This window comes from Dipodomys merriami, unplaced genomic scaffold (assembly GCF_024711535.1).
Source record: "Dipodomys merriami isolate MVZ:Mamm:240054 unplaced genomic scaffold, mDipMer1.0.p SCAF_7, whole genome shotgun sequence".
Lineage (NCBI taxonomy): Eukaryota > Metazoa > Chordata > Mammalia > Rodentia > Heteromyidae > Dipodomys > Dipodomys merriami.
Window position 1 is genome coordinate 2,711,418 of NW_027206290.1, and position 27,761 is coordinate 2,739,178.

Consider the following 27,761-nt stretch of genomic DNA (forward strand, 5'->3'; position numbering starts at 1 on the left):
GCAGAGGATTGAACTGCATGAAAACTCTCTTTGCAAAAGTGAATTCAAATAACAATAGTTTTACCTATTGAGAGACTATTGCTCATACTTGAAATACAATGTCAAACCTTATGTTAGATATTGGGGACATGGTACCGAGCAAGGAAATTCTTTGTTCTTAAGTAGATTAAGGCTCAGTAAGAGATGGACAAGAAAAACATGTTGAAGACACGATAATCCATTTCGAGAGCTTCTTCCCCAAAAGTAGCAAAGGCTCTGGGAAGGTTTCCAGGTGAAAAGGATATCTACACTGAAATGAAGGATACATAGCTAAATGTAGACAGGAGGAAGATGATGAGCAAATAAAGCAACATATGAAGAATCCCAAAAGAAAGAGGATGCATCACAGTTTTGAAGCTAAGATCTTGCAGGATGATTCTTCCAGGACCTCCTTTCTTGTATTCTAGCTTCTGCAAAGGGCCTCACCCTTCACCTCATTCCTGGATAGAAAACTTGAACTATCTTCAAAATCTTCATTCAGAATTAATTGTTTTTTGAAGTATGCAAATGCTGTCTTTTCTTTCTTTTGCTTTAGGACCAAACAGCTAATATTATACTTAAACTCATATTGTAACATTTTCATGCATTCCTCCCAAATGCCTTGAGAAAAATCAAACTGCTTTGTTTTACTACCCTGAAGAAACTCTTCACAAGCTTCTTATGACTATGGAAACTAGTCCACATGGTTATCTCTTTTAAGATGCCTAAGTATTTCCCTAAAGTCTTTTCTAACCTTGTTTTTTTTTGTTTGGGTTTTTTAAACTGTATTTTTTGTCTTTTCTTTTTTTGGTATTGGGGATCGAACCCAGGACCTTGCACTTGCTAGGAAAGCGCTTTGCCACTGAGCTACATCCCAGCCCTAACCTTGTTTCTTATTACAGCTGAGTTTATATTCTGGAGACCAAGGAATAAAATAACTCTTGCCAAAATGATCACATGATAGTGAGCATTTTTCTTGCCCATGATTTTTCTTGAACCTTCACAATGTCTGAAATTACTTTGCATCATTTATCATCCAGCTTGAAGCTACCATTGTCCCGGAGCACTCTTTAATCCTTTGATTTTCCTTGAAGGAGTCCTTCCTTTGCAATTTCACAGGACAGCATTGAGAGTTCCCTCAGGATTTTATAACTTTGTGCTTATTTCATCTTTTTGATTTTTATGACAAATTCTAACCTCTAAGCCTGGGGATACAAACTGGAGTTGGCCCATTTTCCTCTTTTGGCTGGTTATGTTGTAAATATAGTAACACATGTTTGTATTTCACATATGCATTTTCTCTCCAGTTTCCAGTCATAGAAATAAGCTCAATTGCATCCCTGGCCGTATGGATAACGTCATCACAGAGATAATGGTTGTTTTACCAATGAGACATTGATTATTTAAAAGAATGAAATAGTATCAGAAATAAATAAGTAATAAAACAAAAATGATGGTTGGCTGATGCCTATAATCCTTGCTACACAGGAAGCTGCACTCTGAGAACTGTAGTTAGAAGCCAGCCCATGCAGGAAAGACCTTGAGACTCTTATCACCAATTAACCACCAAATTGCCAGAAGTGGAGTTGTGGTTCAAATGGAAAATATTTAGCCTTTAGCAAAAATGCTCAGGGATACCTCCTAGGCCCTGAGTTCAAGCCCTTAGGACCAACACACATGCAGGCAATAAAAATAGTAGTAGTAGTAGTAATAATAATAGGTGAAGAAGAAGGAGGAGGAGGAAGAGGAGGAGGAGAAATACACTGGAAATACAGGTTCTTTCAATGCAGAAATCTGTTTCCTCTTCAAATATTTCAAATTATCTCATAAGTTACAATTGTTTGATACATATTTGTTATAACTCAATAGAACATATTAGGTTAGGAAAAAAGTTTCAAGCAGGGTTTTTCTATGGTGCCCAGTCTCATCTTGAATTAGTAGGCTTAAGTGATCCTCCTGCCTCAAGTCCCAAGTAGCTGGGACAACAGACATTGCTCACCACCATACATACATCAAGGACGATCAATTTTAATTTGATATTTGTAGTTCAATTATTTCAAATAGTCTTTTAAAAAACCTAGTAACTTCTTACTCTAGTAAGGATAACCTTATCATGAACAGATGAACAGAGAGAGAAAGAGAGAGAGAGAGTGAGACAGAGAGAGAGAGAGAGAGAGCTAAATAACATAGTTATCATAAAAACCTGAAGCCATTAAAATAAGCATGAAAAATCAGAAGGCATGACATTATAGGCTGCATGCATGAATTTCAAGGAATCTAGATAAAGAAGAGGGAAATTAACTGAATCAGTATGCGATAAAATTCTGAAGTTAGGATGGTAATGCTAGCTTCACAAAGAAATACATGTGCTATTTTTTTTGAAAAACCTAGAAAAGAGCATCCATTATAATTTATACTTTTAGCTTAGTTCCAAGTGAATGTTTATGTATTAAACAATAGACTGATTTGATTTTGTATCATAATTGACATTTGCTTCAAGGTACTTTGGATGTTCTGAAATTGTCATTTTATTGCATTTCAAAAATATTTCCTCTATCAACCTTCTCCATTATCAAATAAAACTGTTTGAATTTTTGGCCCTCTGTGTAATTGATCTCCAAACCCTGATTTTCATAATTCTAAAATATCTGAACTTAAATAAATCTATTAGAAATCTTTCTGTCAGGTATGCTGAAAAAATTAAGGTATTAGACAATGATTACCTATATATCAAGTAGTAGTATTTTTATAACAAATATACAATATTAACAGTCTCCTCATGAAGTTAATATAAACAGTGCAAGAAATGAATCAAATGGTATATTTATAATATAAAAATTAGTGATGTAAGAGTGTATGATCCATTTTCAAAGATGATAGCTGATGATTTTTACCTTGTGGAATTTAGCTCCTTTGCTATCCTTTCCTCACTGAATAAAGTTGTCCTAGGCAGCTAGTATAGACATTACAGAAATGATAAGACATGACTTTGAGACTAAATCACAAAAGATAGAGCAATTGCTATCTTGCTGCTCTCCTGAACCACAAAATTAGGCATGTAGCCCTATGGAGACATTCACAGAAAAACAATTAAGATCATCTGACAATAGCTACCACTGGCATGATCTTGCTAGATATGTGAATGGCATGTAAGCATGTCCACTAGCCCAAATAATCCCATACATGGCCAGCAGCAGATGGCAGAATCTTCACTGAAACAGTATGGGAGACCTTAAGCCACAACCACCAGGCCGACCTCTTCCTAGGTTTCTGGCCAACAGAAATGGTCTGAGATAACAAAAGCTGCTAATTTTGAATTAATTTGTTAATGAGAAATAGATTACAATAAAACAGCTACAATACTCAGAGATGAACCTGAACTGAACAACTTGCGGATCTAAAATGTGTCCTGATGGAACTCAAAGCTGAGTGCTCTTGGTCAGTTATCTTAAGAGCCTTAAGGTCTCAATTTTGACATCAGTAAACTCAGGACAGTAAATCTTATTTCACAAGGCTCTTAACAATAATTGAGATAAAAGAATTTATAAAGACGTGGAAAGTGTTCATTTCTTCACTAAGTATATGTTTCTTTCCTTTGTTTAAATTGTGCTTTATGTCAGTTTCTTGCTTAGAGGGTTTCAAGCTGATTATTTGTAGCACACAGAAAATGGACTTTACAGGATGCTGAAGAGCTTCAGAAAGAGAAAGAACAAAGGAAGCTCAGAATCAGCCTGAATTTTTTTTAAATTTTCATTTAATTATTTTATTTTTTATTTACTTTAAAATGTTTTATTTCTGGTTTAAAAATTACTTTTATTATCTTAGCTATTATATGCTATACTATTTATTTTATTTCACAATCATTAATCTAATTGAAATAGAGCTTTGAAGATCTTAAGAGATGAATAATTGCAAACATATCTTTAAATGTTAGCAAAATTATGGTATTAGTTGTTTCTGATCATTCATTTCAACCTCAAGTGTAAAACGACTCAATGGAAAAAAGAAAAAAAAAATGTTTTCAAGAGCTTACATGAACCACCCTCACTTCTGACAGAATTTTGGTCCTGGAAAGGGTCTCTGAAGCTTGTTGAATCTGTGCCTGCTATGAGGTCCACTTGATTCCATTTTTTTCTTTTTCCTTGTATAAGGGAATTTAGAAGTCATAAGTGAATGTTTGTGTGGGAAGTCCCTTATTTTACAAATCAATAATCAACCTGAAATGCCTTTACTTTGGGTATTTCTTGTTGTATCTAAAATTATTTTTTATACATCTGTAGGACAATCACTTTCACTAGATATCAGAGTAAGTGGATAAAGCCAGGGTCTCTGATTACAGGTTTATATGACTCCTTGATTTTAAATACCAGCTCTGCTACACCTACGCCTATATGTGCAAGATATAATAATGCATGCTTCATTTTGGTTTTTCCAAAGATAAAAGATCATCAATAGAATCTAGCTTACACTGGCACCAGTAATGCTAGCCTCTGAGGAGGCTGAGATATGGAAGATTGTAGTTTGAACCCAGCCTGAACAGAAAGGTCTATGAGACTCTGCCTCCAAAATAATAAGCATTAAATAGAATTGTAGGTATGGGTCAAGTAGTAGAATTCCATCCCAGGTGAGCAAACAAGCTAAGAAAGAACAAGGCCCAGAATTCAAACCCAGGCACAGCTAGAATAAAATAGTATCTATCTTACAGACTGGGTATAAAAATACAGTGGTTTAATGTTTGTTAGCAAGTAACTGTCAATCTTTTTTTAATTCAATAATACAAATATTTAAATAACCTAATTTTTATGGTAGATTCATTTGATGTAATAATCATTTCACAATTAAAGTTCTTCTTTCTTCTATGTTCTATATATATTTAGCTTTATTATAATTTTGAAGGAAATAATTTATTCTAGCCATGTTTGAGAATTTGTATTTCTTATTTGAGAATTTATATATTGCTAATGAACTGTGTACTTCACTATGAACTTATGTTTACTTCTTGTAGGTGCTTCTGATTTTTCATGGCTGTTAACATTTTGGTAGATGTGTGTGCATGTTGAAAAGTACATTTTCTTATTGCAAAGTGGGTATAAACTTTGAAAATCTCATCAAAGTTACCATCCACTGCCCCAGTATGCAAAATAATCACTAAAATTTTGATAATGGCCATCAATTGGTTCTTTGCTATAGTTGTCCTAGGTTGAGAAGGTAGTTAAAGGGGTTTATTACAACCCTTTCTGAAAATGGTTAATGAATTTAGAAAAGAGAACAGATATGGAATGGGAAAAAGGAAATGCAGAACATCATAAAGTATTGGCTTTTAACAAAGGAGCTCTTATTTGGTTTAAGAGGAATAATTCTACTTACCAGCCTTTAAGAAACTAATGTAACAGATTAAAACTGACTTTAAGCAAAAGGTAAAATATTCTGAATAATTGTCCTTCAAATTGTGGCTCACGGAGAATCTTTTTAAGGCTCTTGTAAAGAAATCTTAACTGAGGCTCCACTGAAATACTACGTTCCTAGAGCTTATTTATTGGAAATCCAAATAAGATTATATTTAGACACAAAGTTCCATCACTTTCAGATGGTTCAGAAGTATTCTTCTTGGTGTTTTTTTTTTTTGGGGGGGGGGGCATCTGGTCGTGGGGCCTGAACTCTAGGCCTGGGCGCTGTCCTTCAGCTCTTCAGCTCAAGGCTAGCGCTCTACCACTTGAGCCACAGCGCCACTTCTGGCTTTTTTCTTTTTGCTTATGTGGTGCTGAGGAATCGAACCCAGGTTCTCTGGCATGCAAGGCAAGTGCTCTACCACTGAGCCACCTTCCCAGCCCTTGGTGTTTTTTTAATATAGGTAATCATAAATAAAATTTTACCAACTTGGTTTTGGGAATCCAAGAAAGACTATATTGGCATCTATACTGTTTTGTAAAATGAAATGAGGGAAACTAGATAACAATTAATCTAGGTGTCAGAAGTTAAGAATAGTGGCTCTTCCACAACACCACAAAGGTGCCAGTTTAGCATCCATAAAAGTTAACAAAAATATGAGAATTATAAATGGAACCATCGAAATTGTGACAGATTGTATTAAAAGGAACTATCTTCCACAAATCACCTTTAATTCCAATTTCACAGGAAAAGGTCTGCTCGTCTCACATCCATTTTCATCCACAGTGGCAGTATTTAAATTCTTTGTGTCACTTTAATAGTTTTCTGTTCAGATATTTTGCAGAGATTAGTTATGAGTCATGATCCGAGAATGTGAGCCTCATACACATATATTGAGTGGTATGGGATCATCAATATTACCTTTTGGGACTTAAAATTGGTAGTCTCATATGGTTCAACCTAACATATTCTTGACCATGTTCTTCCCTATTTTGAAGCAAAATTTACCAAATATTTCATAGTATCTCCCCACTCTCCATTACATCTTCCAGTTAACTGACAGAGATCCAGTGCTTCTCTGGTGGCTGTATAAGTGCAGAATGAAGAGGCTTAAATGAGCCGAGTGGCTGAAGGTATGAGAGAAAATGGTCTGTCTCTGTCTTCCCTTGTTCAATAGCTCTTGCCAAGACCTTTGTGGCATCTCAAGGACACAATAGCACAGAAATGATGTGAGAGTAGCCCTAAAATCCTCTTGGTTAGTCCTTTAGCTTATGTATTTTAACTCCTTTACAAGCTCTCTAGTGACAGAGTAGCTCAAACACAATGTCCTATAAAACAAGAAAAAGTATCTTGTAGGCGAGCAAGGCAGGTGATGAGGGTTGAGGCTCATTAAGGAAGCCAGACAGAGACAGCAGTGCCTCCTGCTTTTGAAGTGCTCTCCTGGAAGCTGTGTGCCTGTCCTTTAGAGGTGGGTTTACCTCCCAAATAAACGTGATTGCGAGGGAGAGACTCGGTGTGCCAGTTCAGAAGAGAGAGAGAAAGAAATGAAAGGGATCGGCAATGGAGGATTTACAGGCATTTCTGAGATTATAGAAACCAATGTGGACATTTCTTGGGGATGCTATTAGCTATTCAGCTGCCCACTTGGGCCCCTTTTGAAGGCCTGCTTGTAAGAAGGCTACTGAGAATCATTCAAGGCAGTTTTTTTTCCCTTCCAAAATGGCTTAAAGTAAGTATCTGAAACACAAACACATTAGCTTGAAGTGCTTGAAACACAGTAACGATCACAAAGTCCTTACTTCTTCTCTCCTTTGTACCATTCGAAGGCCGGAGGCGGCACACCTGCACCTTCACATCTTATCAATCCACTACGTCCCGGGGTCACCGTGCCAGATTTAATTTCCTGAATTGTAGGAGCAACTGAAAAAGAAACAAAACAGAAAACCTGGTGGGTAAAGAAAAATAATCTTCAGCAGAAATATAACGCATATATATATATATAACTTTTTTATTCTTTCTATATTCAAAACAATTTATGTCTGATAGACCAATGCATCACATTTTCAGTAGTTTATGATTCCAACGCAAGGCTAGTCATTTTCAGCTTTATTTTTCAAGTTGGACAATAGATGAATGTTCTCAGGGAGTACAGAGTAAATGCAATACATTTTGGCCTTGCTTCCTATTGGAAAAGAATAGCCTGGTGAAAGGAACATTTCATCTGTACTCCAGTCAAACTATACTCTAATAATAGCTCTCATTTATTGAGTGATCACTGGGAACTAGTCACCAAGCTAGGTGTTTTATGGTCTTGGTTTCCTCACAGTAATCCTGGAACATAACAGTGATGTGAAAATTGAAGGTCACAATTAAAATAATTCTTAAAGTCACACAATTCTTAAAGAAATACACTTATCCATGTACATATTTACATATATATACACAAATATGTATGTGTGTAAGTGTATGTATATATGTATGTCTATGTAGAAGGATTTGTATTTGAAGTCAACTGTGTTGACACAGCCTGGGTCCTTTTCACAATTCTGTTTCCCACTGCCTTTTCCTGATATTATCAGTGTAGTGTAGTTTCTAATGTGGGTTGGTCTACCTGAAGTCTGCTCTCCATTTTCACAGATTGAGTGCCCATACTAGATGCCCCATCTCTCTATTCTTCACCATGAGTCTAACCAGCAATAGCTTTGCCTTCTCTTAGCAGCTTATCTAAGTCACTCATGCCATACAATTTCTCCCTTGTATTGGGGTTATTTATGGCTGTGACAAACTTTCTACTGAGCTCTTTGATGGCAAGGTAAAATTACTAATAGAATTTTCACATTCAGAGATCAGATCACAGTGCCTAACATAGAGTGCTAGAGTTTTGAAGCTTTTTTTTTTGGTAGTGACATACCCATTCTTTTATTCAGCAAATAATAGAGCCTTTGATATGTGCCAGGTATTTATTTCTCAAGACACTACAAGGTCAAATTCTGGACACAATTAGGCATATGTTCCAGATGAGTTGAGACATGAGGAACCAGCCTCTAAATAATGAATATGGAGAATGCCTAGTTAAAATTAAAGAGGAGACAATAAATGGGACTGGGAATGTGGCTCTGAGATAGAGCATTTGCCTTACTTGATTTAGGCCCTCAGGTATTCTTTCTCTCTCTGTGTCTCCTGCCTGCTCTTTCATTCCAGTACTTGAACTTGAACTCAGGACCTTGCGCTTGCTAAGTAAGAACTCTATTACTCAAGCTACACTCCAGTTGTTTTGCTTTAGTTTGTTTTTGCATAGGGTCTCCCATCAACATATCCTCAGCATGGTATGATCCTTCTGTTTTTGCCTTCTTAATAACTAGGATTACAGGTATGTACTATTACACCTGTCTACCACACTACTAATAAGACTTTTTAATAAAAAATAAGTAGCATCTAAAAAGGAACAGGTCAAGGAGGCTTTAGTAGACTTAAGTAACTGGGAAGTTAGTCAGAATTTCTTTTTTCTGAGATGGTAAAATAGGAAAAAATAACAATTTTGGAGAGAATGTTCAGAATTGGATGCATAACACTTTCCTAAATATTTCCTTTTCTATCAAGATTTTTACATCCTATATATTTTATTTATTGATATAGAATTGATATACAGAGGAATTACAGTTACACAAATCAGGTAATGAGTAATGATTACAATTCTTTTTGAACCATGTCTCCGCTGCCCTCACTTTCTTCCAGTTTTCCCTCCTGTCCACACTCACAAGAAGTACAGCTCATTTTCTACATAGTGTCTAGTGAGTATCATTGTTGTATTTGTTCTCCCTTGTTCCACATTTTCTGTGTCTCCCCTTACCTCCCAAATACAAACAAAGAAGAAAAAAGGAAAACAAAAATCAGCAACAATGTCAATTAAAAACTCTCTCATTTCCTTTTCATAGAGCTCATTTCAAAACACATTATTTTATATGATCATATGTGCATTGGTGTTAGCCATTGTCAACCATTTCTTACACAGTCTCCTTTGGCTTCAATGTGTGAATGTTTAGAGTCCTTCCTCCCCATATCTATAGATATACATACCTATATCTATATCTATGTCTATCTATATTATACATATATATATACACACATATAGTATATATTTTAAAGAACACCAAGAGAGTTCAATACAACTGGAAACTTAAAGATACAGATAGGATGTAATTCAGAAATAAGCGTTGAGTAAAAGTCTGCTCTAGGTGTAGTTGAGATTTGTGTGGAAAGCAATAAAAAAGTACAAGGTTTAATATTTTTCAATATATAGTAAATACAAAAACTATAAACACTTCCAGAGCAGAACATTGTTTTTCTTTTTACATAAAGACCCTAATAAATTCATCACTTTGAAGTTTTAGTAACTGATTTTTTTATTGTGAAAATACCGTGCAGAGGGGTTACAATTACATGGACAAGGTAATGAGCACATTTCTTATCAAGCATTGTTGCCTCCTCCTTTGTTTCCCCCTCCCATTCCTTCCCATCTCCCCCCCTCTCATCCCCGTCCCCCCCCCCGTGCCAAAGTTGTAAGGTTTATTTTTGACATAACATTTTGTACATCTCATTGGTGAAGTTATAGTAACTGAATTTTTATGTGGTATTCTTTTCTAATTTATGGTTCTTAAAAGCAGCATTGTCATATTTTTATCAAAGTACTTGCTAATAATGTGGTAAAAAAGAATGTTTACTAAAAAGAATGTTTACTAAAATGTTTGAATGAGAAATAAAATTAAATAGTATACATATACACATATACTTCTCTCTATATTCAAATACACACATACACAATATAAGGGCTCATTTAATGATCTTTAACTTTCATGTTAAGCAAAATTTCATGCTCATCGCCTCACAGAAACAACTAAACCATACAAAAGAGACCCATAAATAAAATTTCACTCATCTCTGTTGTTATAACACTATTTAGCTTACAAGAGGCACAAATAAGATTGTAGCGTCACTATTGTTATTACAGGCTTCCATCTCCCTTTCCCTGTCACACTAACAAGCTGTAATCTTTTATGATATGCAACCATTATTGAAGATGAAATAACCATATGCAACAGAAGATCCATCACAAGCTTCTATTGATAACCTGGTTAGTTTAATTACTCTCTTGTTTGTCAAGGGGGCCATGACTCATTACAAACAAAAGCATGAAATCCAGAACATTGCCTGAAAACCCAGGCATAATAAGCTGAAATTAAACTCTAATTCATCATGAAAAGGCTTTTGTACCATATGGTACAAATATTGCTTGGCGTCAGATATTTCACCATAAAGTTAAAGGGACATGATTCTGTTACCCAGGAGTGAATAAGGTAGGACCACCATGACGAAGACACTCCAAATGCCATATGGAAGTATAGATAAAGTCCAAATTAATGCTAACATTCATGAAATTGTCTATGAGCATTTTGTATGGTAGGGAGTTAAAGGGCTATGAGCTATGGGGTAATCGATAGGGAGAAGAGACTCTCATGCAGATTTCATTTTGTGGCTATATTCATAATTGGAACTTAATGGCTCTATTGATTTTTCTTAAGGATATGAAATTGATATTATGCATCCATAGTACTGTGCATCTTTTGAAAATAACTGAGAGGGAGAGGATTTATTCCTTTATTTTCATTCCTTCACTAATTTATAAAATATGTTTCTTAGTCACCCATTATTAAAAGTCATAATATTTCTGGCCTCATACATCTGATGTTAACTAAAGCTATCTGAGAAGTATATAGAGCAGGGTAAAGGAAAAAAAGGATCGTGAGGTAAATTATTTTAAATGGTGAAGCCACAGAGCTCCTTAATCACAAGGTACTATTTGAGTGGAGAATTAAATGATGTGAGGAAAGAAGTCATGGAGTGAATTGTAGAAATTATTCCAACATTAGGAATTGGAAATGTATAGACCATGATTGGAAGCTTGTCGGAAGTGGAAACAGGTTGGATTTTAACAGGCTTTTAAAGATGATAGCAAAATTGGCACCATAGCTCAAGCAAGGTACGAGAATAGAAAAACTCTAATGGAATGATACTATTTAGAGCTGGGGATTTGGTGGCCCATGGTCAAGGCTTTGAATATTATTCTAAAGATAAAGAATCTGAGAGATTTGGGATAAAAGAATGATATTTGACCTAAATTCCATAGAGATTCTTTGGCTTCTCTGGGGAACATGCTCCGCAAACACACAAGAGAAGAAAGAAGCAGGACAATGAGGAGGCAGGGGGATGCTGAGAAGGGATGGGAAGGGGAAACAAAGGAGGAGGCTACAATGCTTGATAAGAAATGTACTCATTATCTTGCCCATGTAATTGTAACTCCTCTGTACAGTATTTTCACAATAAAAAACAAAAAGAAAACTATGAGATGATAGAATTCTAGAAAATTTTGTTTGAGCTTCTTGAAGATTTGATTTTTCTTTCACATGGTCTGTTGGAGCAACTGGAGAACTGAATCTTTAATATCCATCCCTCATAGTTGGTTATGTGTTTCATTCTTCAAATACACATAATCGTTATTGGGTCCCAAAGTCTCTAAGTTCTCATCAGCTGTACTGAACTAACAAATTTCATGGGAGGTGGAAGTTTCAACCATTTTCAACATAAGGATATAATCATATATTTGCCTATAATAAATGTCTTTGACCATAATTAGGATTATTTTTTAAATTTCCAACTACAGTTCTAATTGAAAACGAAAAGTATGCTTGGTCAGGTTCTCCAAAATTGTTATTATACCCCAACATGTTCCATGTTTCAAGAAATCATATTGGATTTTTTTCTTGGAAAAGTGATTAAATGACAAAGTGTAAGTGATTCCGCACTACATTCCAACTATTGCTCTATGAATTTTGGCCCTACATTAGTAATGAAATCTGTATTCACTGAAGGAAAGAGTGTATGTGAATGCAGTGTTATGTGTTTATGGGTAGGAGTTATTTATTTCTTTATGTAGAAATAAATTTTTTAAATAAGTTTTCATTGTGAGAATACTGTACAAAGGAGGGGTTACAGTTACATGAGCAAGGTAATGAGAATATTTCTTTTTTTTCTCTTTTTTCTCTTTTTTTTATTGTGAAAATACCATACAGAGGGTTACAATTACATGGGCAAGATAATGAGTACATTTCTTATCAAGCATTGTTGCCTCCTTCTCTGTTTTTCCCCTATCATCCCCTCCCTCCCATCTCCTCCCCCACCCCCTTGCCACCCCTGCCTAAATTGTAAAGTTCCCTTTTCCATATAGCGTCTTATACATTTCATTGTTGCAATGGGTCAACCTGTATCCCTGTTTAAACAATTGGTTTTTTCCCTTCCCCTCCCCAAATTATACCAACATCAAATACAGTGAAAACAAGGGTTATACCATGGAGAAGAGAAATACAAAGCAACAAAAAAACACATGGTACTTTAGAAATACGTTAGAAACAATAGCAAGAAAGAAAAACAACTTTTGTGTCCCTATCTTGGGGTTCATTTCGCTTACCATCATCTTATCTGACCTTTTCTGCTTGTCTCAGATATATACTAGTTATTGCAAATAAGGGAAACCATGGGACCTAAGAGCTCCCCTTTGACCTAGCAATCCCACTTTCGGGCATTTACCCAAATGATCACAAACAAGATCATACTAAAGCTACCAGCACAACTATGTTTATTGCAACATTATTTACCATAGCTAAGATATGGAACCAACCCAGATGCCCCTCAGTAGATGAATGCATCAAGATAATGTGGTATATATACACAACGGAATTTTATGCCTCCATCAGAAAGAATGACATTGCCCCATTTGTTAGGAAATGGAAAGACTTGGAAAAAATTATATGAAGTGAAGTAAGCCAGGCCCAAAGAAACATAGGTCCAATGGTTTCCCTTATTTGCAATAACTAGTATATGTCTGAGACAAGCATAAAAGGTCAGATAAGATGATATTAAGCGAAATGAATCCCAATGTAAGGACACAAGTTGTTTTTCTTTCTTGCTATTGCTTCTAACGTATTTATAAGAAATAAAATTTTGTTCTCAGAAATATAACCTTTCACTAACACCAAAGTAGCAAGTAAAATGAGCCTCTAAAATTTACCAGTACAATGACTGATATGTGTGCACTGCTGAAATTTAAACACAGTGCCCTTGCGCCAAATTGTGTATGACTGTTAGCTGAAGCAATTGCATGGTGAACAAAATCAATTTTAGCAAAATATTATTACACATGTAGGTGAGAGCAAAGAACAGATGTTGGGTAAAGCCAGCAAAAAGGTCAACAAGTAGTGTTTAACACCTGTGTGATTAGATACTCAAAAAGAAGAGTCTTTTCTTATCATTTACTCAGTGGGATTATTTTCTTGCATTGTTTAGCCAGTTATTTCAGGAGGAAGATAATGAAAGGTTCTTCATCCAGATCTCCAGGTTCTGCAGGTGCAAGCAACAGAACCTCCGTAGTTGGCATTCGAAAAACCTAATCAAGATTTATTTTCCTTAGTTACATGACAATAGGCACAAAGACCTTCCTCTCTTGCCATCCTCAATGTTAGCTTAGTTATCTATAGAGTATCATTATCATAAAAAGAAAAGTGAGTCAAAAATTGCTGTAATCACCTTATTAAGTGGGGCTAGTTGGAAGGAGGAACTTTAGCAACCTGAAGGAAAAAGTTTGACCACTGTCCAATGATGGATATGCTACCTTACATAACGACAGTGCCAAATTAGGCATAAGATATTTAGACTTTATGAAAAAAGAAATAATAAAGATCTCAGTACTTTATAAGTTTCATTTTTTAATGATGCTGTAGTAACACATTGGCTTGGTCTATATTCTAGAGTGTATAGGTTACACCAAATTAATGTTGGTCAAAAAGACAATTTAAAAAATGTCAAGGTTTCTATAATCCATCAGACAATATAGCATATAGGATGTGCTCCATATATTTTGTTTCTTTTCCAGAGTTCCTTGGGTAGCATAGGCAACGCTCTATGATAGAGATGCATCCTTAGCCATTTCTTATATTACTGATACTTACGAAGATTATGAGCATTGGTTAAAAATATATTCTTCCAGTAGAAGTAAAAACTTAATATGCAAATTAATGACAATCAGAGATTATACTAGGTTTCACAGAAAGAGCTCAAAAAGGTGTTGTCTTCTTTTCTTGAACCAAACTCTTTCCTAGGCTTATGGTCTAATTTTTAGAGAACTATAAAGTTTATTTTATTACTAAGAGAAATCAATTAAAGGGATGGTAGGGGGAAAACAAAGGAGGAGGCAACAGTGCTCAATAGGAAATGTACTCATTACCTTGCTCGTGTAACTGTAAACTCTCTGTACAGCAGTTTTACCATAAAAATGTACAAAAAGTACTTAATTCTATAATCTTATAAAAACAAAACTAATAATATTTGGTTGAATCATAATTGCCTACCAAAATTTGGTTGAATTATACATTGTCTGAGGACCTTCCTAGAATTCAACTCCAGCATTCACAGAGTATGAAAGCGATTCAGTTTATAATGTATCTCCATCCTTCCCCAAATCTTATCATTTATAGAGTGATGGAATTGTCTACCAAAAAAATCTCTATTTTGCAGTCAAGTGGCTCTACCACTCACTGAATTAATTAAGTCTTAGATTTTCTCATCTGTAAAATAAGTAGTACCTGCTTTACAAGATTACTCTATAGACAACATAAAACAATTCATGAAAAAATTCTTACTTTAGTGCTTTGTGCTTAATTAGCAGTCAATAAAAATATAACCCCTGTTTTCACTGTATTTGATATTGGTATAATTTGTGGAGACGAAGGGAACAAACAAATCATTTAAATAAGGATACAGGTGGACCCATTGCAACAATGAGATGTATAAGACGTTATGTCAAAAAAGGAACTTTACAATTTGGGGGGATAGGAAGGGACGGGAAGGGGGAACAAAGGAGGAGACAACAATGCTTGATAAGAAATGTACTCATTACCTTGTTCGTGTAATTGTAGCCCTTCTGTATGGTATTTTTACAATAAAAATTATGTAAGGTAGAAATTATTTTAAAGGAATTAGGTAATACAGCCTTATTTTATTTACTGTACAGACACTAAGCACTGGCAGTTCATGCCCATGATCCTAACTATTCAGGAGGCTAAAATTTGGAGCTTTATGGTTCAAAGCCAGCCTGCACACCCAAGTTCATTAGACTCTAGCTCCAAAATAATAAAAGCTGGAGGTAGAGTCTAAGTCTGAGCAAGCAAGCCCAGCATAGTATGATGAATGACTACCTTAGTTCAATCCCCAGTCCTGAAAACAAATAAATAAAAAGGAAAGAAAGAAAAAATAACGTGGGATGTTGTTCAAATCACTAGACAAGGAAACTGAATTTTAAAAGAATCCTTTGCCTTTTCTCTGAAAACAAGCAATTAATTTAATTAGACTAGATCATGAGGGAAGGGATTGTAGAGGAAGTACAGAAGAAGAGGTAACTATGCTGTATAAGAAATGTACTCATTACTTACTCATTTAACTGTAACCCTTCTGTACACTATTCTTACAATAAAAATAACATTAAAAAAGAAGTTGGATAGTATATAGCCTTTTACTGTCACAGAATTATGTCAATAAACTGTTTTTATATTGTAATTAATCAAGAAATTATTTTCTGAAAGGAAATGTTAGATTTTGTCTTATTTCTCCTAGCCAAGAGGCCAGGAACAAGAATGTCAGGGAACATGGTGTCATGGTGAGAAAGAAATGAAATATATGTCGCCCAAACTATCCCTTTTAGAAGACATGAACTACAATGATGGATTATTTGTTTGAACACACAAAAATCAATGTATTGATCCAGATAAACCCATGATTAGGCCAATTCCTCTTTCAGAGGAAGATAATGAAAAATGGAATTTCACATGTAAAATTGATCTTAATGGCTTTATTAAGGATTTAAAATCAATATGATCTGTGATCTCTGAACCTTAGTACTGATAGAACTATAGATAAAAGCAAACTATTTAGTAAGAAATTTCATAAAGCTAAGATATTTGACTATATATGAAATCTTGTTTTAAGAGCATTAGTGAAAGCTCTTGTACTGTCCTCTTAAGCACTCAAAGAAAAACGTGTTCCTTGTTTGAAATTAAAATGTAGCACACTTTTCCCATACACTCAAATTTAATGATATCGGAATATTTAACTCTTTCAAGGGGTTAAATAAACTAAGCTATCATAGTGATTTATAAGCAGAATATTTAAGATTATGTATTGAGATATATCTGTAAAATATGAGAATAACATTATAATTATGCATACCACAAAAGTGTGGTGTGCATAACATAAAATTTTGACTTTGCATGTGTAACTGATACGATCCGTTAAATAACAGATGGATGAATAGGTAGACCAATCATCTATAATTCATGAACAAGTAGACAAAATCCAGTAAGAACAGAAAGGCTTACATGATGAGTAACAGAGTTGTTTGTTGGTGCTTAGGCACAATCCATTCATATTATGCATTTGACAAGGGTCAACACTGGTGAAATTACAGTTTGACGTATCTGTCCCCTTGTAACCAGCAATACCCACTCCAGTGATGCATCCACTGCAAAATATGTTGTGATTTATTGGGCCACCAGTTGTATCAATAAGAATGAAATGGTTCACTGTTTTCCTAGCTCTTCTCAAAACATTATTTCTTCAGACATATTCATGATTTGATCTCTTCTCTGTTGTCAGTCAGGTTGAAATTATAGCTGTATGTGATTGATTTGGATACATATGACATGTCTGTAAAAATGGTGAAGTTGTGATCCTCCAAAACATCCTGATACTCAGCACAGATAGTCTTATGCTGAATTCATTCTTCAGTACAAGTTTATGGATTTTGAAATATTTCAATGTAGTCTTTTCACACTGCAGTTATTATAAATCTACTGATATGAAGGTATTTTAGTAGCTCTCAACAATAAATCTTAGAATAGTATATAGATTATGATTGAGCATTATCTGTTAAGTATGAGACTATCATTGATATTTCTTTCATAAGAAAACATTTCTAGTTGAATGAATTAGTCAAGAGACATTTAACGAGTTTTTGTTATTTATTTCTCTTAAGTCTTTTCCTTTTCCTGCTTCTTTCTTCTCCTCTTTTTTGGTTGTTGTTGCCAGTACTGGGGTTTGAACCAAAGCTAGACAAGCATTACATTACTTAAGCTGCATTTTTAGCCTTTCTTGTTTCAAATTACTTTCCAGATAAGGTATCAGAGTATCAAAGTTTTAGACAGGCCTGGCCTAGAGCCATGATTTTCTTCATTCATATTTCTCAGGAAGGAGGGATTTTAGGTGTAAGCTGTGACACTTGGACCACATCATGGTATATATTTAAATGCTGATATTGATCTTTCCAAATTATATATATATATATATATATATATATGTATATATAGACACACGTGTCTATATATATATAGACACATGTTTATCATGTAACCTCATTTAAGGTTCTTTCAATGGTAGCAATAGAGTTATCATTAGGATTCTTGCAGTAATTATAATTACTCGGTTAAAAGAGAGAGAGAGAAGGCATTCATGGAATCTTTAGGCCAGTTTCTCACAATATCAGTTTTCCCTCTGATTTCAAGGCTTCCTTCTTCAGATTGTAAATCTGAAGGCAACAGAAAACCTTAGACTGTATGAATTCTTTGCTCAGAGAATAAGAACCTCTTTTTGTTGACTGAACAGTTTATTTTTTTCTGTTATTGTGGCCTTCAGTAATCTTAAAATAGAACATTAAAAAGATGATTAAAATTCATTATTAAAATTGTTTAATTCTGAAAAATGAATAATTCATATTGCTAATATATTTTAAACAATCTCTTAACAAACACAGTGTCTTGGGGGAAAAGAAATCTCTGAGTACCTGCAAAGGGAAACAGAGGTAACCCTTTTATCTTTCCACCTCATCCTCAAATGCATGAGGAAGGATGGTAGAAGTTAATCAAGACTGTAGGAAATCTAAGGGGAAAAAATTAAAAAATAAAAACAAAAAATTTCTAAAACTACAAACACAGATACCTTATTAAGAATCTAAGCATTAAACTAAGAACACTTATAGTTTCTACTTATTCTCATGCTGGAATCAGTGTGCTTCAATCTATGCCCCCAAATATGTCAAATTATAGTATGTTTAATGGTTATAGGAGCAAAGCAAAAAAGATCATATGTATGCTCTATCCATACAGATTGTATGAACTGTTAAACTAGAGGGGAAATGATAGTAGGAAGAATTAACAGTTGTAGAATTTAAGATAAATTTTGTTCTCATTTTTACAAACAACATTACTGTAGACACTGTTATTCAGGAAAGAACAAAGCTAAATCTGAGCAAACACATAAGTAGTAACTAAGAGTAAAAGAAAGAAAAGCCAAAGTATAAGATACATTCCATAGAAACATAGGTCCCATGGTTTCCCTTATTTGCAATAACTAGGATATGTCTGAGACAAGCAGAAATGGTCAGATAAGTTGCTGTTAAGCAAAATGAACCCCAAGTTAAGGACTCAAATGTTTTTTTTCTTTCTTTCTATTGTGTCTAACATATTTATAAGATATTTCTTTGTTGCTTTGTATGTCCCTTCCCCACGGTATAACTCCTGTTTTCACTGTATTTGATGTTGTTATAATTTGTGGAGGTGAAGGGAAAAAATGTTTAACTAGGGATACAGGTGGACCCATTGCACCAATGAGATGTACAAGATGTTATGAAAATGATCTATACATCTTTGGGGAGGGTGAAGGGGGGTGGTGGTGGGGGAGATGGGAAGGGAGGGATGGGAAGGGGAAACAAAGGAGGAGGCAACAATGCTTGGTAAGAAATGCATTCATTACCTTGCCCATGTAATTGTAACCCCTCTGTACAGTATTTTCACAATAAAATACTTATTTTTAAAAAAGATACATTTTGCTTACAAACAATTTATCTCAAAAAAAATAAGAAGATATATAGGGAGAGGTGCCAAGAATACTATACTTTTCACAAGCAATAGTAAAAGGTTACTTTTTTTTTTTCGGTGGTGGGGCTTGAACTCTGGTCCCTCAGCGGCTCAAGGAGAGCGCTCTACCACTTGAGCTACAGCACCACTTCCGGTTTTCTGGTGGTTTATTGGAGATAGGAGTCTCACGGTCTCTCCTGCCCGGGCTGGCTTTGAACCGTGATCCTCAGATCTCAGCCTCCTGAGTAGCTAGGATTACAGGCGTGAGCCACCAGCGCCCGGCGCGTAAAAGGTTATTTTGTAGTAGGAATATTTGACATGGGAAAAATGCCATCCTTCCTATAATGATGAAATACAAACAAAATTGTTAGAAGAAAATTCTGAGAGCGAAAGATTGCATGTTTTCCTTTATAAGTGGAAGCTACATTTTTTTTTTTTTGGTCGGTCGTGGGTCTTGAACTCTGGGCTTGGGAGTTGTCCCTGCGCTCTTAAGCTCAAGGCCAGCGCTCTACCACTTGAGCCACAGCGCCACTTCTGGTTTCCTAGTAGTTTATTGGAGATAGACTAACGAAATATAGTAGAATCAAGGAAGAACTCACATAGAAAGGCAAAATCAAAGTTCAGAAAATTAAACACTAAGAAGCAGGTACTGGAAAGGGGTGGAGTGGGGTCAAGGGAAAAGGGATAAAAAAATGACAAGAGAGGGAGAATGAAATTAAGATCTGCTGTATTCTGAGTTTGTCAGCAAAGGAAAAATATGACTGATTTAAAAATAAATCCTATGTCAGCCAGCGAGGAAAATAAATAGAGAAAATTTTGGATTTTATTCTCTTCTAGTTACCAATATGTATCTGTAATATGTAGCCGACACCTTCTACGATCCCAGCCTCATTTAGTTTTCTCTCAGTCAAAATAATTAGATCCTCCCCATATACCACAAATGTATAGATTGGTTGGTCACTTGTTGAAAATCTACTATTAACAGTTCACCAATGTCTTTACAAAGCAATTCCAAGTTTTTAGCGACTGCCATCATGTTTGTTCTGCCTTTAAAATGAATCGTATCAATAATCTATGGCTATCATATAAACAACACTACCTCTTTCATTTAAAATTTTATTTTTAATTTATGCAATGATTATGGCTGTGAATGGGGCAGTGGAAATAATCATTGCATATATATATAAATGTGTAGTGTGTGTACTGATCTGAGCAAGGACTTATCATTCCTGTCTCCTAAAATGTGTCATTTGAGAGGGGGGGGGAGCTTGGAATATTTGGTAGTTTCTTAAGTGGGTCTTATAGTTTGCCCTCACTCTCTCTACAGGGTATTTCAACAGCCACATATTTATATTAAACAAGCTAACTTATCCATTCTTGCTAAACACTACTGAGCTTCCACATTCACTGAGAATTCAAGTCAAATTTTCCGAGCTTCCGGCCATCTCTGACCATATCTAAGCCCATTCTCTGTTTTGCCCAATCTCTGCTTGCCATGTTGGAGTACATATTTGAGGAGCACATAACAAGATTGCTCCTTTCTCAGGGTCTTTATGATGGACACTTCCTTAGTCTCTAATATTCATCTTTCAAATCTGCATGTCTTTTTGTATCCTCATCTCCTTCTGCACATTGCTCAAATGCTGACATATTAAAGAGAACTTCTTGAAGTTTCTCTATAAAATAATACTGAATTCCTTGCCCTTTACATCTTCCTTCTTAGTCCTTCATATTAAGAATAATTGTCTAAAATGGTTTATATGTACTTCTTTGCTTTCTGATTGTGAACCTCTCTCACTGAAATCTTCAATGTGCAAAGGTAGACTATGTGCTTTTTTCAATATCAAGTCTTTATACCAGTGCCTGAAACATGGTAGGCCTTGGAATTTTAAAAAATGCACGGAATGGTAAAGAATAAAATATGCAATCCCGCATGCCCTAGATGTGTTGTTCACTTTGATGTTAGCTGAAGAAGATGTCATAGTCTCATTCTGATTCATTGATTTGAATACTTTTGCATTATTTGTATATTTAATATCTGTAATGTGAAAACAAAAATAAAATCTAAATTTGGTATACCTGCAAAATGAATTCTGAAATATCTGCAAATGTATCACCTTCTTAGTTTAAGTTGTATTGTAAAATACTTCATGCCTTTTCATTTCTTTGTACTTACATAAGTGTATATACAATTAAATACATGCATTGGATACAGCAATTATATGATAGGATTTAAACCATCTGAAATGATATAGTTAAGAGCTTTTTATCATATTAGATTGTCCAAAAGTATAGGGCTAGATGTTAAAACATTATATTATATACCTGGGCAGCAGAATTCTAGAAAGAACTCAATATCTATGGCTCTCATCTATATTGAGTATTTTGACTCAGTCCTATTTTGACTTAAAAAGCATTCAGAGTTAAGAATTGATTAATACTAGATTTTTTTTTTGCCAGCTAGAATGCTATGGAAGAAACAACTGTAATATTTTTGTGATCTATCAAAATTAACATCTGTCTCTCACTCTCCTTGTCATATCTGTAATTTTCATTAGTTATGCAGTAGTATAATCAAGTCTTTCATAGTGTAGCTTAGGAATGTTATTCCTCTGACATTTGAGGGAAAAGAAAGCTAATATTTGTTAAGGAATCAACTAGACTACAAGTTGTAGGCAGACATTTCCAAAGACATTCCATCTCAGTCTTTTCCATATTAAAGCCAAAGAAAGTTATAAGTGTCTGCTTTAAAAGAAAGTCTGCTTTATACTCTGTTAAGAAAATGAAATATCTAAAATGAATTGCAGATTCCAAAGTAATTCAATATGAAAAATATATATGAATGAAGACATATTCAGAGAGCAATATTATAGTCATGGGAACCAAACTAACAGAAAGTGCTATGTAAACCAAGGAGTCTGTATGAAGGTAACATGTCAGGGAAGTGTTTTAGAGCTCAGAGCAATAACCCATAAAACCCACCAGGACAAGCATCCCTACTTCTTCAGTGACCCTAAATCAAATGCATTTGGAAATTGGTAGACATTATGTCATCTATTGAGTCCAGATTTATTCCTTATAATTGTTCTAGATTCAGTTATCTACTCAGCGCTAGTGATCAAAGTCATTCCTACTTGAAATTACATTGGAGATTTGATATAATTAAGAACTGGCCAGCACAATGTCACACTCTGGCATCCCCTGAGGCTTTGCTAAGTTATTAGAAACATTGTAGAAACAAAAATAGTTGTTGAATAAATGGATATAGTGAGCCCGGTTCTATAGGCTCACGCCCATAATTCTAGTTATACAGGAAAATCTGTGAGACTGTTATCTCTAATTAACCACTAAAAAGCCAAAATGGAGCTGTGCCTCAGTGACAGAGCTTTGAGGGAAAAAAAATGCTAAGGAGAGCACCTAGGTCCTGAGATCAAGGCCCAGGACAGTGATAAAACCGATAACAACAAAAAAGATATGATAAATGAATGCACTATCTCTGCAAATACTTCAATTCATGATTTAATCTCTAGGCTTTTGTATTTAATAATGTGGACAGACTTACCATGTTCAAGGAATGAAGTGATAAATTAACTTTTAGTATATGGCTAAATATTTATATCAATTCAAAATTTGAATAATGTGTATTTTTCAAAGCATTTAATGAATATTTTTTGAACTTAATAAAAAAGTTTATTTTTACATAATTCACATACCATTGAAAATATCCAATTTGCTATGTGTTAATATATTTACAGAGATACTCAAGTGTTTCCCCAATTAATTCTAGAACATTCTTCCCCATAAGTAACTCGCTACTGATTTCCAGTCAATCCGAAGTCTCCTTTCTACCTAGCTCTATCTAGCAACTATTAAGCTGCTTTTTTTAAGCAGAAATTTTTATTGTATACTTTATTTTAAGTTAATATAAAGCAAAAATTTCCCTTTAAAAATTGGAGCTAACCAGGTGCCAGTAGCTCACACCTTAATCCTACTACTCAGGAGGCTGACATCTGAGGAATATGATTCAAAACCAGTGGGGGAAGGAAAGTTTGTAAGACTCTTATCTCTATTTAACTGCTAGAAAACCAGAAGTGAAGCTGTGACTCAAAGTGGTAGAGTACTACCCTTGAGCAAAATCCTCAGAAGAGCCCTCAGGCCCTGTCTTCAAGCCCCTTGACCGACAAGATTAATAAAAAAGATATTAGAGCTATATTTTAGTCAAAAAATGGATATGTTAAGGACAAATATTTATTGAAATGTTTTTATTAGTTGTAGCTGACATACTACAGGTTTCCAAATGCTCTATTCACTTTGTGTAAAAGTTTAAAAAGAAGTAATTTAAACTAGAACGCTGATTGGTGTATACTGGGCATGTTAGAAACAGTTTATGTGTTGTTTCTGGAAGAAGCATGATGAATGATTCTAAAATAATGTCAGAGGGCTAGGAAGAGCGCTTGCCTTTCATGCATGAGGCCCTGGGTTCAATTCCTCAGTACCACATAAGCAAAAAGAAAAAAGCTGGAAGTTGCACTGTGGCTCAAGTGGTAGAATGCTAGCCTTGAGCTGAAGAGTTGAGGGACAGCGCCCAGGCCCAGAGTTCAGGCCCCATGACTAGACCCCCCCCAAAAAAGATAAATAAAATAAAATAAAATAATGTCAGAAGCTATATTGCGTTCTGTTACCATTTTATCTTCTAAATATCATTTCTATCTTATTTGGAGCTGACCATTTCTTAAACTGGAAGTTTATTATAAGAACTATGAACTAAGACTAAGTACAGATATGTTTTAACAACGATGAAGACTGATAATGCTCCTTATTGGGTTTATTATTTTGAAGCTGATTCCAACATGTTCTATTTTGTGCTCCATGAAATAATGTTCTTTTTAAAGGAATATTCTTATTAAATGGATTAGTATTGGCATCAAATAATAGGTTTTGATGTGATGATATAATTTGTGTGTGAGAGAGAGGGGGAGAGACAGACAGAGACAGAGAGAGAGAGAGAGAGCTCGGTTTCTTCCAAAATGTAAATATGCCTGTATTTGGTAACTGAACCAAATGTTTCCAGGGCATTTTAAATGCATAATTTATAAAGAAACAAAAATGGTGATACAATAGTCACATTTCTAGCATTCATTTAGGTATAGAAAATATGCAAAAATGCTAGGTAGAACAGGTTTTGTCTTTTAACATTTTAATGAGCGTTGGGACTTTCATGCATATTAGTTATGTTGGCCTAATTACTCATTATAATTCTAATGTGCATTTTATATTTAATTACAATGCTTATAAAGATTTGGTATGGACAGTAAATTATTATAACTAGCATGTGCATAATGATTATGAACTGAATTTATTAACTTTTTATACCAGCATTCAGTGTTGGTAACATTCAATCTCACCTTGGTGATTAACCACATTGTCTATTTAAACAAACATTTGTGTGAAATTAATTGTAAATGTCAAAAAAGCAGTGCTGACTTTTTTGTTCTTTGTTAATTCTCATTAATTTTTATTTTGAGCTTTCTTGGATTATTCCATTACTGCAAACTCATTTTAAAAATATTTAAGTAGCTACTATCATTTTCTTAATTATTTAAAATATCATTGTGATGTTAAAACATTTCAATAAGAGGCTAATAGCAGATAATTACAAGTTTTCTTCTAAGGAAAGCTAGGTAGTTTTTGAGATTGTAGTGATTTACATCCCAAAGGGAAAAATAAGCAAGCTTTCAAACTAATCCATACATTTGGTGAAAAATAAATAAACAATATCACCAACCCATCTGGCATAATATTTGTACAAGTTTTAGATGAAATTTTCTGCCAAATTGTTCATATGGAACAATAGTTCCAAATTAAATTTCAATTGTTTATATTTAGTCTAAGGATCTATATCTTGGAGGTAATCAATACATGTCAATTGATCATTGAGCTTTAACTGATAACAAAATTTTCTTGTAAAAATTTAGGTTCATTTAGAAAAAAAAAGTAACACTAACCAGTAACGAAACATGAATGAGACCATAATTTTATCAGCTGTTATCTGGAGTTTGGGGTTCTAGATACTCTTATTGCTGACTCAAACAGTATTTATCTTTAGGGTAACTAGGGAAAACATAATTTTGAATGAAAAAGGTCATGAAAATAGATTTTTATCTGGAAAATTTCTTATTATAGATATCCATATAGTGTAGCCATTAAAGGTTTAGTATTAAGGTGAAATTCAATAGAGTCTTAACATATAACCAGTTATTACTTTTGGATCACTGGGAAAAATATCCAAATTTTAAAACTTTAATTCATACTTCTGTAACAAAAGTCTGCTAAAATATATCCAAAAGCTTATTATAGATAGAAAATGAACATATACATATATGTATATGTAATATTAGGTAGGTACAATATGAAAGAGACTTGAAATTACAAATTACAAAGTGCCTTCACACAAATACTACTGTCATCCATAAATACGTATCTGCTTATTTATCAAAGCATGTCCAACATCCCCTTTTCATAGTGTAATCTATTTCTTAGTGAATATGACATATGCATATATACATAATATGTATACATTTATGTTTACATAGCATATAATTATATAAGTTTATATGCATAGGTATACATGCATTTTTATATAAAATCACCAATTTGAGCCAAGCATGGTGGTAGATAACTATTATCCCAGAATTTAAGAAGATGAAGAAGGAAGGTCAATGCCAGTCTATGCATCAAGACTATCTCAAAAAATATTTTAAAAAAACCAACAAAAGTAAAAACAGAAACAACAAAGGTGTCCAAAACAGTTATTAAAATTCTACTTTACTCTTTGTATGTTCTTTTTTTTTTTGTCAGTCATGGGGCTTGAACCCTGGACTTGGGCGGCTGTCCCTCTGCTCTTGAACTCAAGGCAAGCGCTCTACCGCTTGAGCTACAGCATCACTTCTGGTTTTCTAGTGGTTTATTGGAGATAGGAGTCTCACAGTCTTTCCTGCCCCGGGTGGCTTTGAGCCACGATCCTCAGATCTCAGCCTCCTGAGTAGCCATCGATGCCCAGCTCTTTGTATGTTCTTATAACAAAAAATATGTATAGGTTTGTATGCAACTAATTTATGTTGATATGAATTGATGTTATGGAATTTCTATAATTGTATTATTAATACCAAAATCATTATATGTAATCCTCTATTATAAATTACATTACAAAATTATGCATAGAAAAAATAACATATACATAATATGTGTTTATTTTATTATTTCTTTGAAGGTTCATAATCTCAATGGTAGAATTTCATTCCTTTAGCCATTTATTCTGTGAATTAGAAAAAAATATTTTATATCTATTGAGTATCAGTTACTTTGGAATAGCCTTTGCAGCTGGAACTATGCCTTGAACATAATAAATGTGTTCATATGAATGAACAGATGAGTGAATTGTGGTTTTATTTTTTTACTGTTGATTTATCAGAAAGGTTTTCCAGGGTTATTTTTCTTTAATAGCCCATGTCTACAGGTAAAGTGAAAATAATGGAGTGATGAGTTAAGACTTCCTGTTGATGCACTATGTTCTCATAGAAAAATGCTCTGAATATTTACATAACTTCATACAATGATTAATAAGGAATTTATGAAGAAACATAACTTCATACAGCTTACAAAACATGTCCAGTGAGACTTAATTCTGTATAGTTTAGCATTGGAGCCTGTGGAAATCATAACAATACTATGGTAATACAATATACAATACTAAATAAAATACACTTGCTTCCTGGGTTATGTACAGAGGGGTTTCAGTTACATAAGTAATGAGTGTATTTCTTGTCAACCTTGTTGCCTCTTCCTTCAATTTTTACCACCAATTTTTACCTAAGAGTGTCATGAGCTGCCTCTTTTCATACCTAGATTGCATTGTCTCTGTGTCTAAAGCTTAAAGAGAAACTTCTCTGAAGAGGAAAGAAGGATGGCCAACAGAAACATGAAGAAATGCTCAACCTTCTGAGCCATAAAAGAAATGTAAATCAGAACAACATTGAGATACCACCTCACCCCAGTTCGAATGCCTATAATCAAGAACTCTAATAACAACATATGATGGAGGGGATGTGGACAGAAGAGAACCTTTCTACATTGTTGGTGGGAGTGTAAACTTGTCAACCATTTCGGGAAGCAGTATGGAGGTTCCTCAAAAGACTCCACCTAGAGCTCCCCTATGACCCAGCAATCCTACTTTTGGGCATTTATCCAGATGATCATAAACAAGACCATACTAAAGCTACCAGCACAACTATGTTTATGGCAGCATTATTTACCATAGCTAAGATATGGAACCAACCCAGAGTC

The 27,761-nt window shown here is 34.4% G+C and overlaps 1 protein-coding gene across 1 annotated transcript in view; it reads right to left on the reverse strand.

Moving 5' to 3' along the window:
- Positions 1-27,761, reverse strand: part of Negr1 (neuronal growth regulator 1) — an 876,873-nt gene that overhangs the window by 207,423 nt on the left and 641,689 nt on the right. The window contains exon 5 of the mRNA XM_070007283.1: positions 7,206-7,326. Coding sequence (XP_069863384.1) covers positions 7,206-7,326 — 121 coding nt within the window. The remainder of the gene's footprint in view (positions 1-7,205; positions 7,327-27,761) is intronic.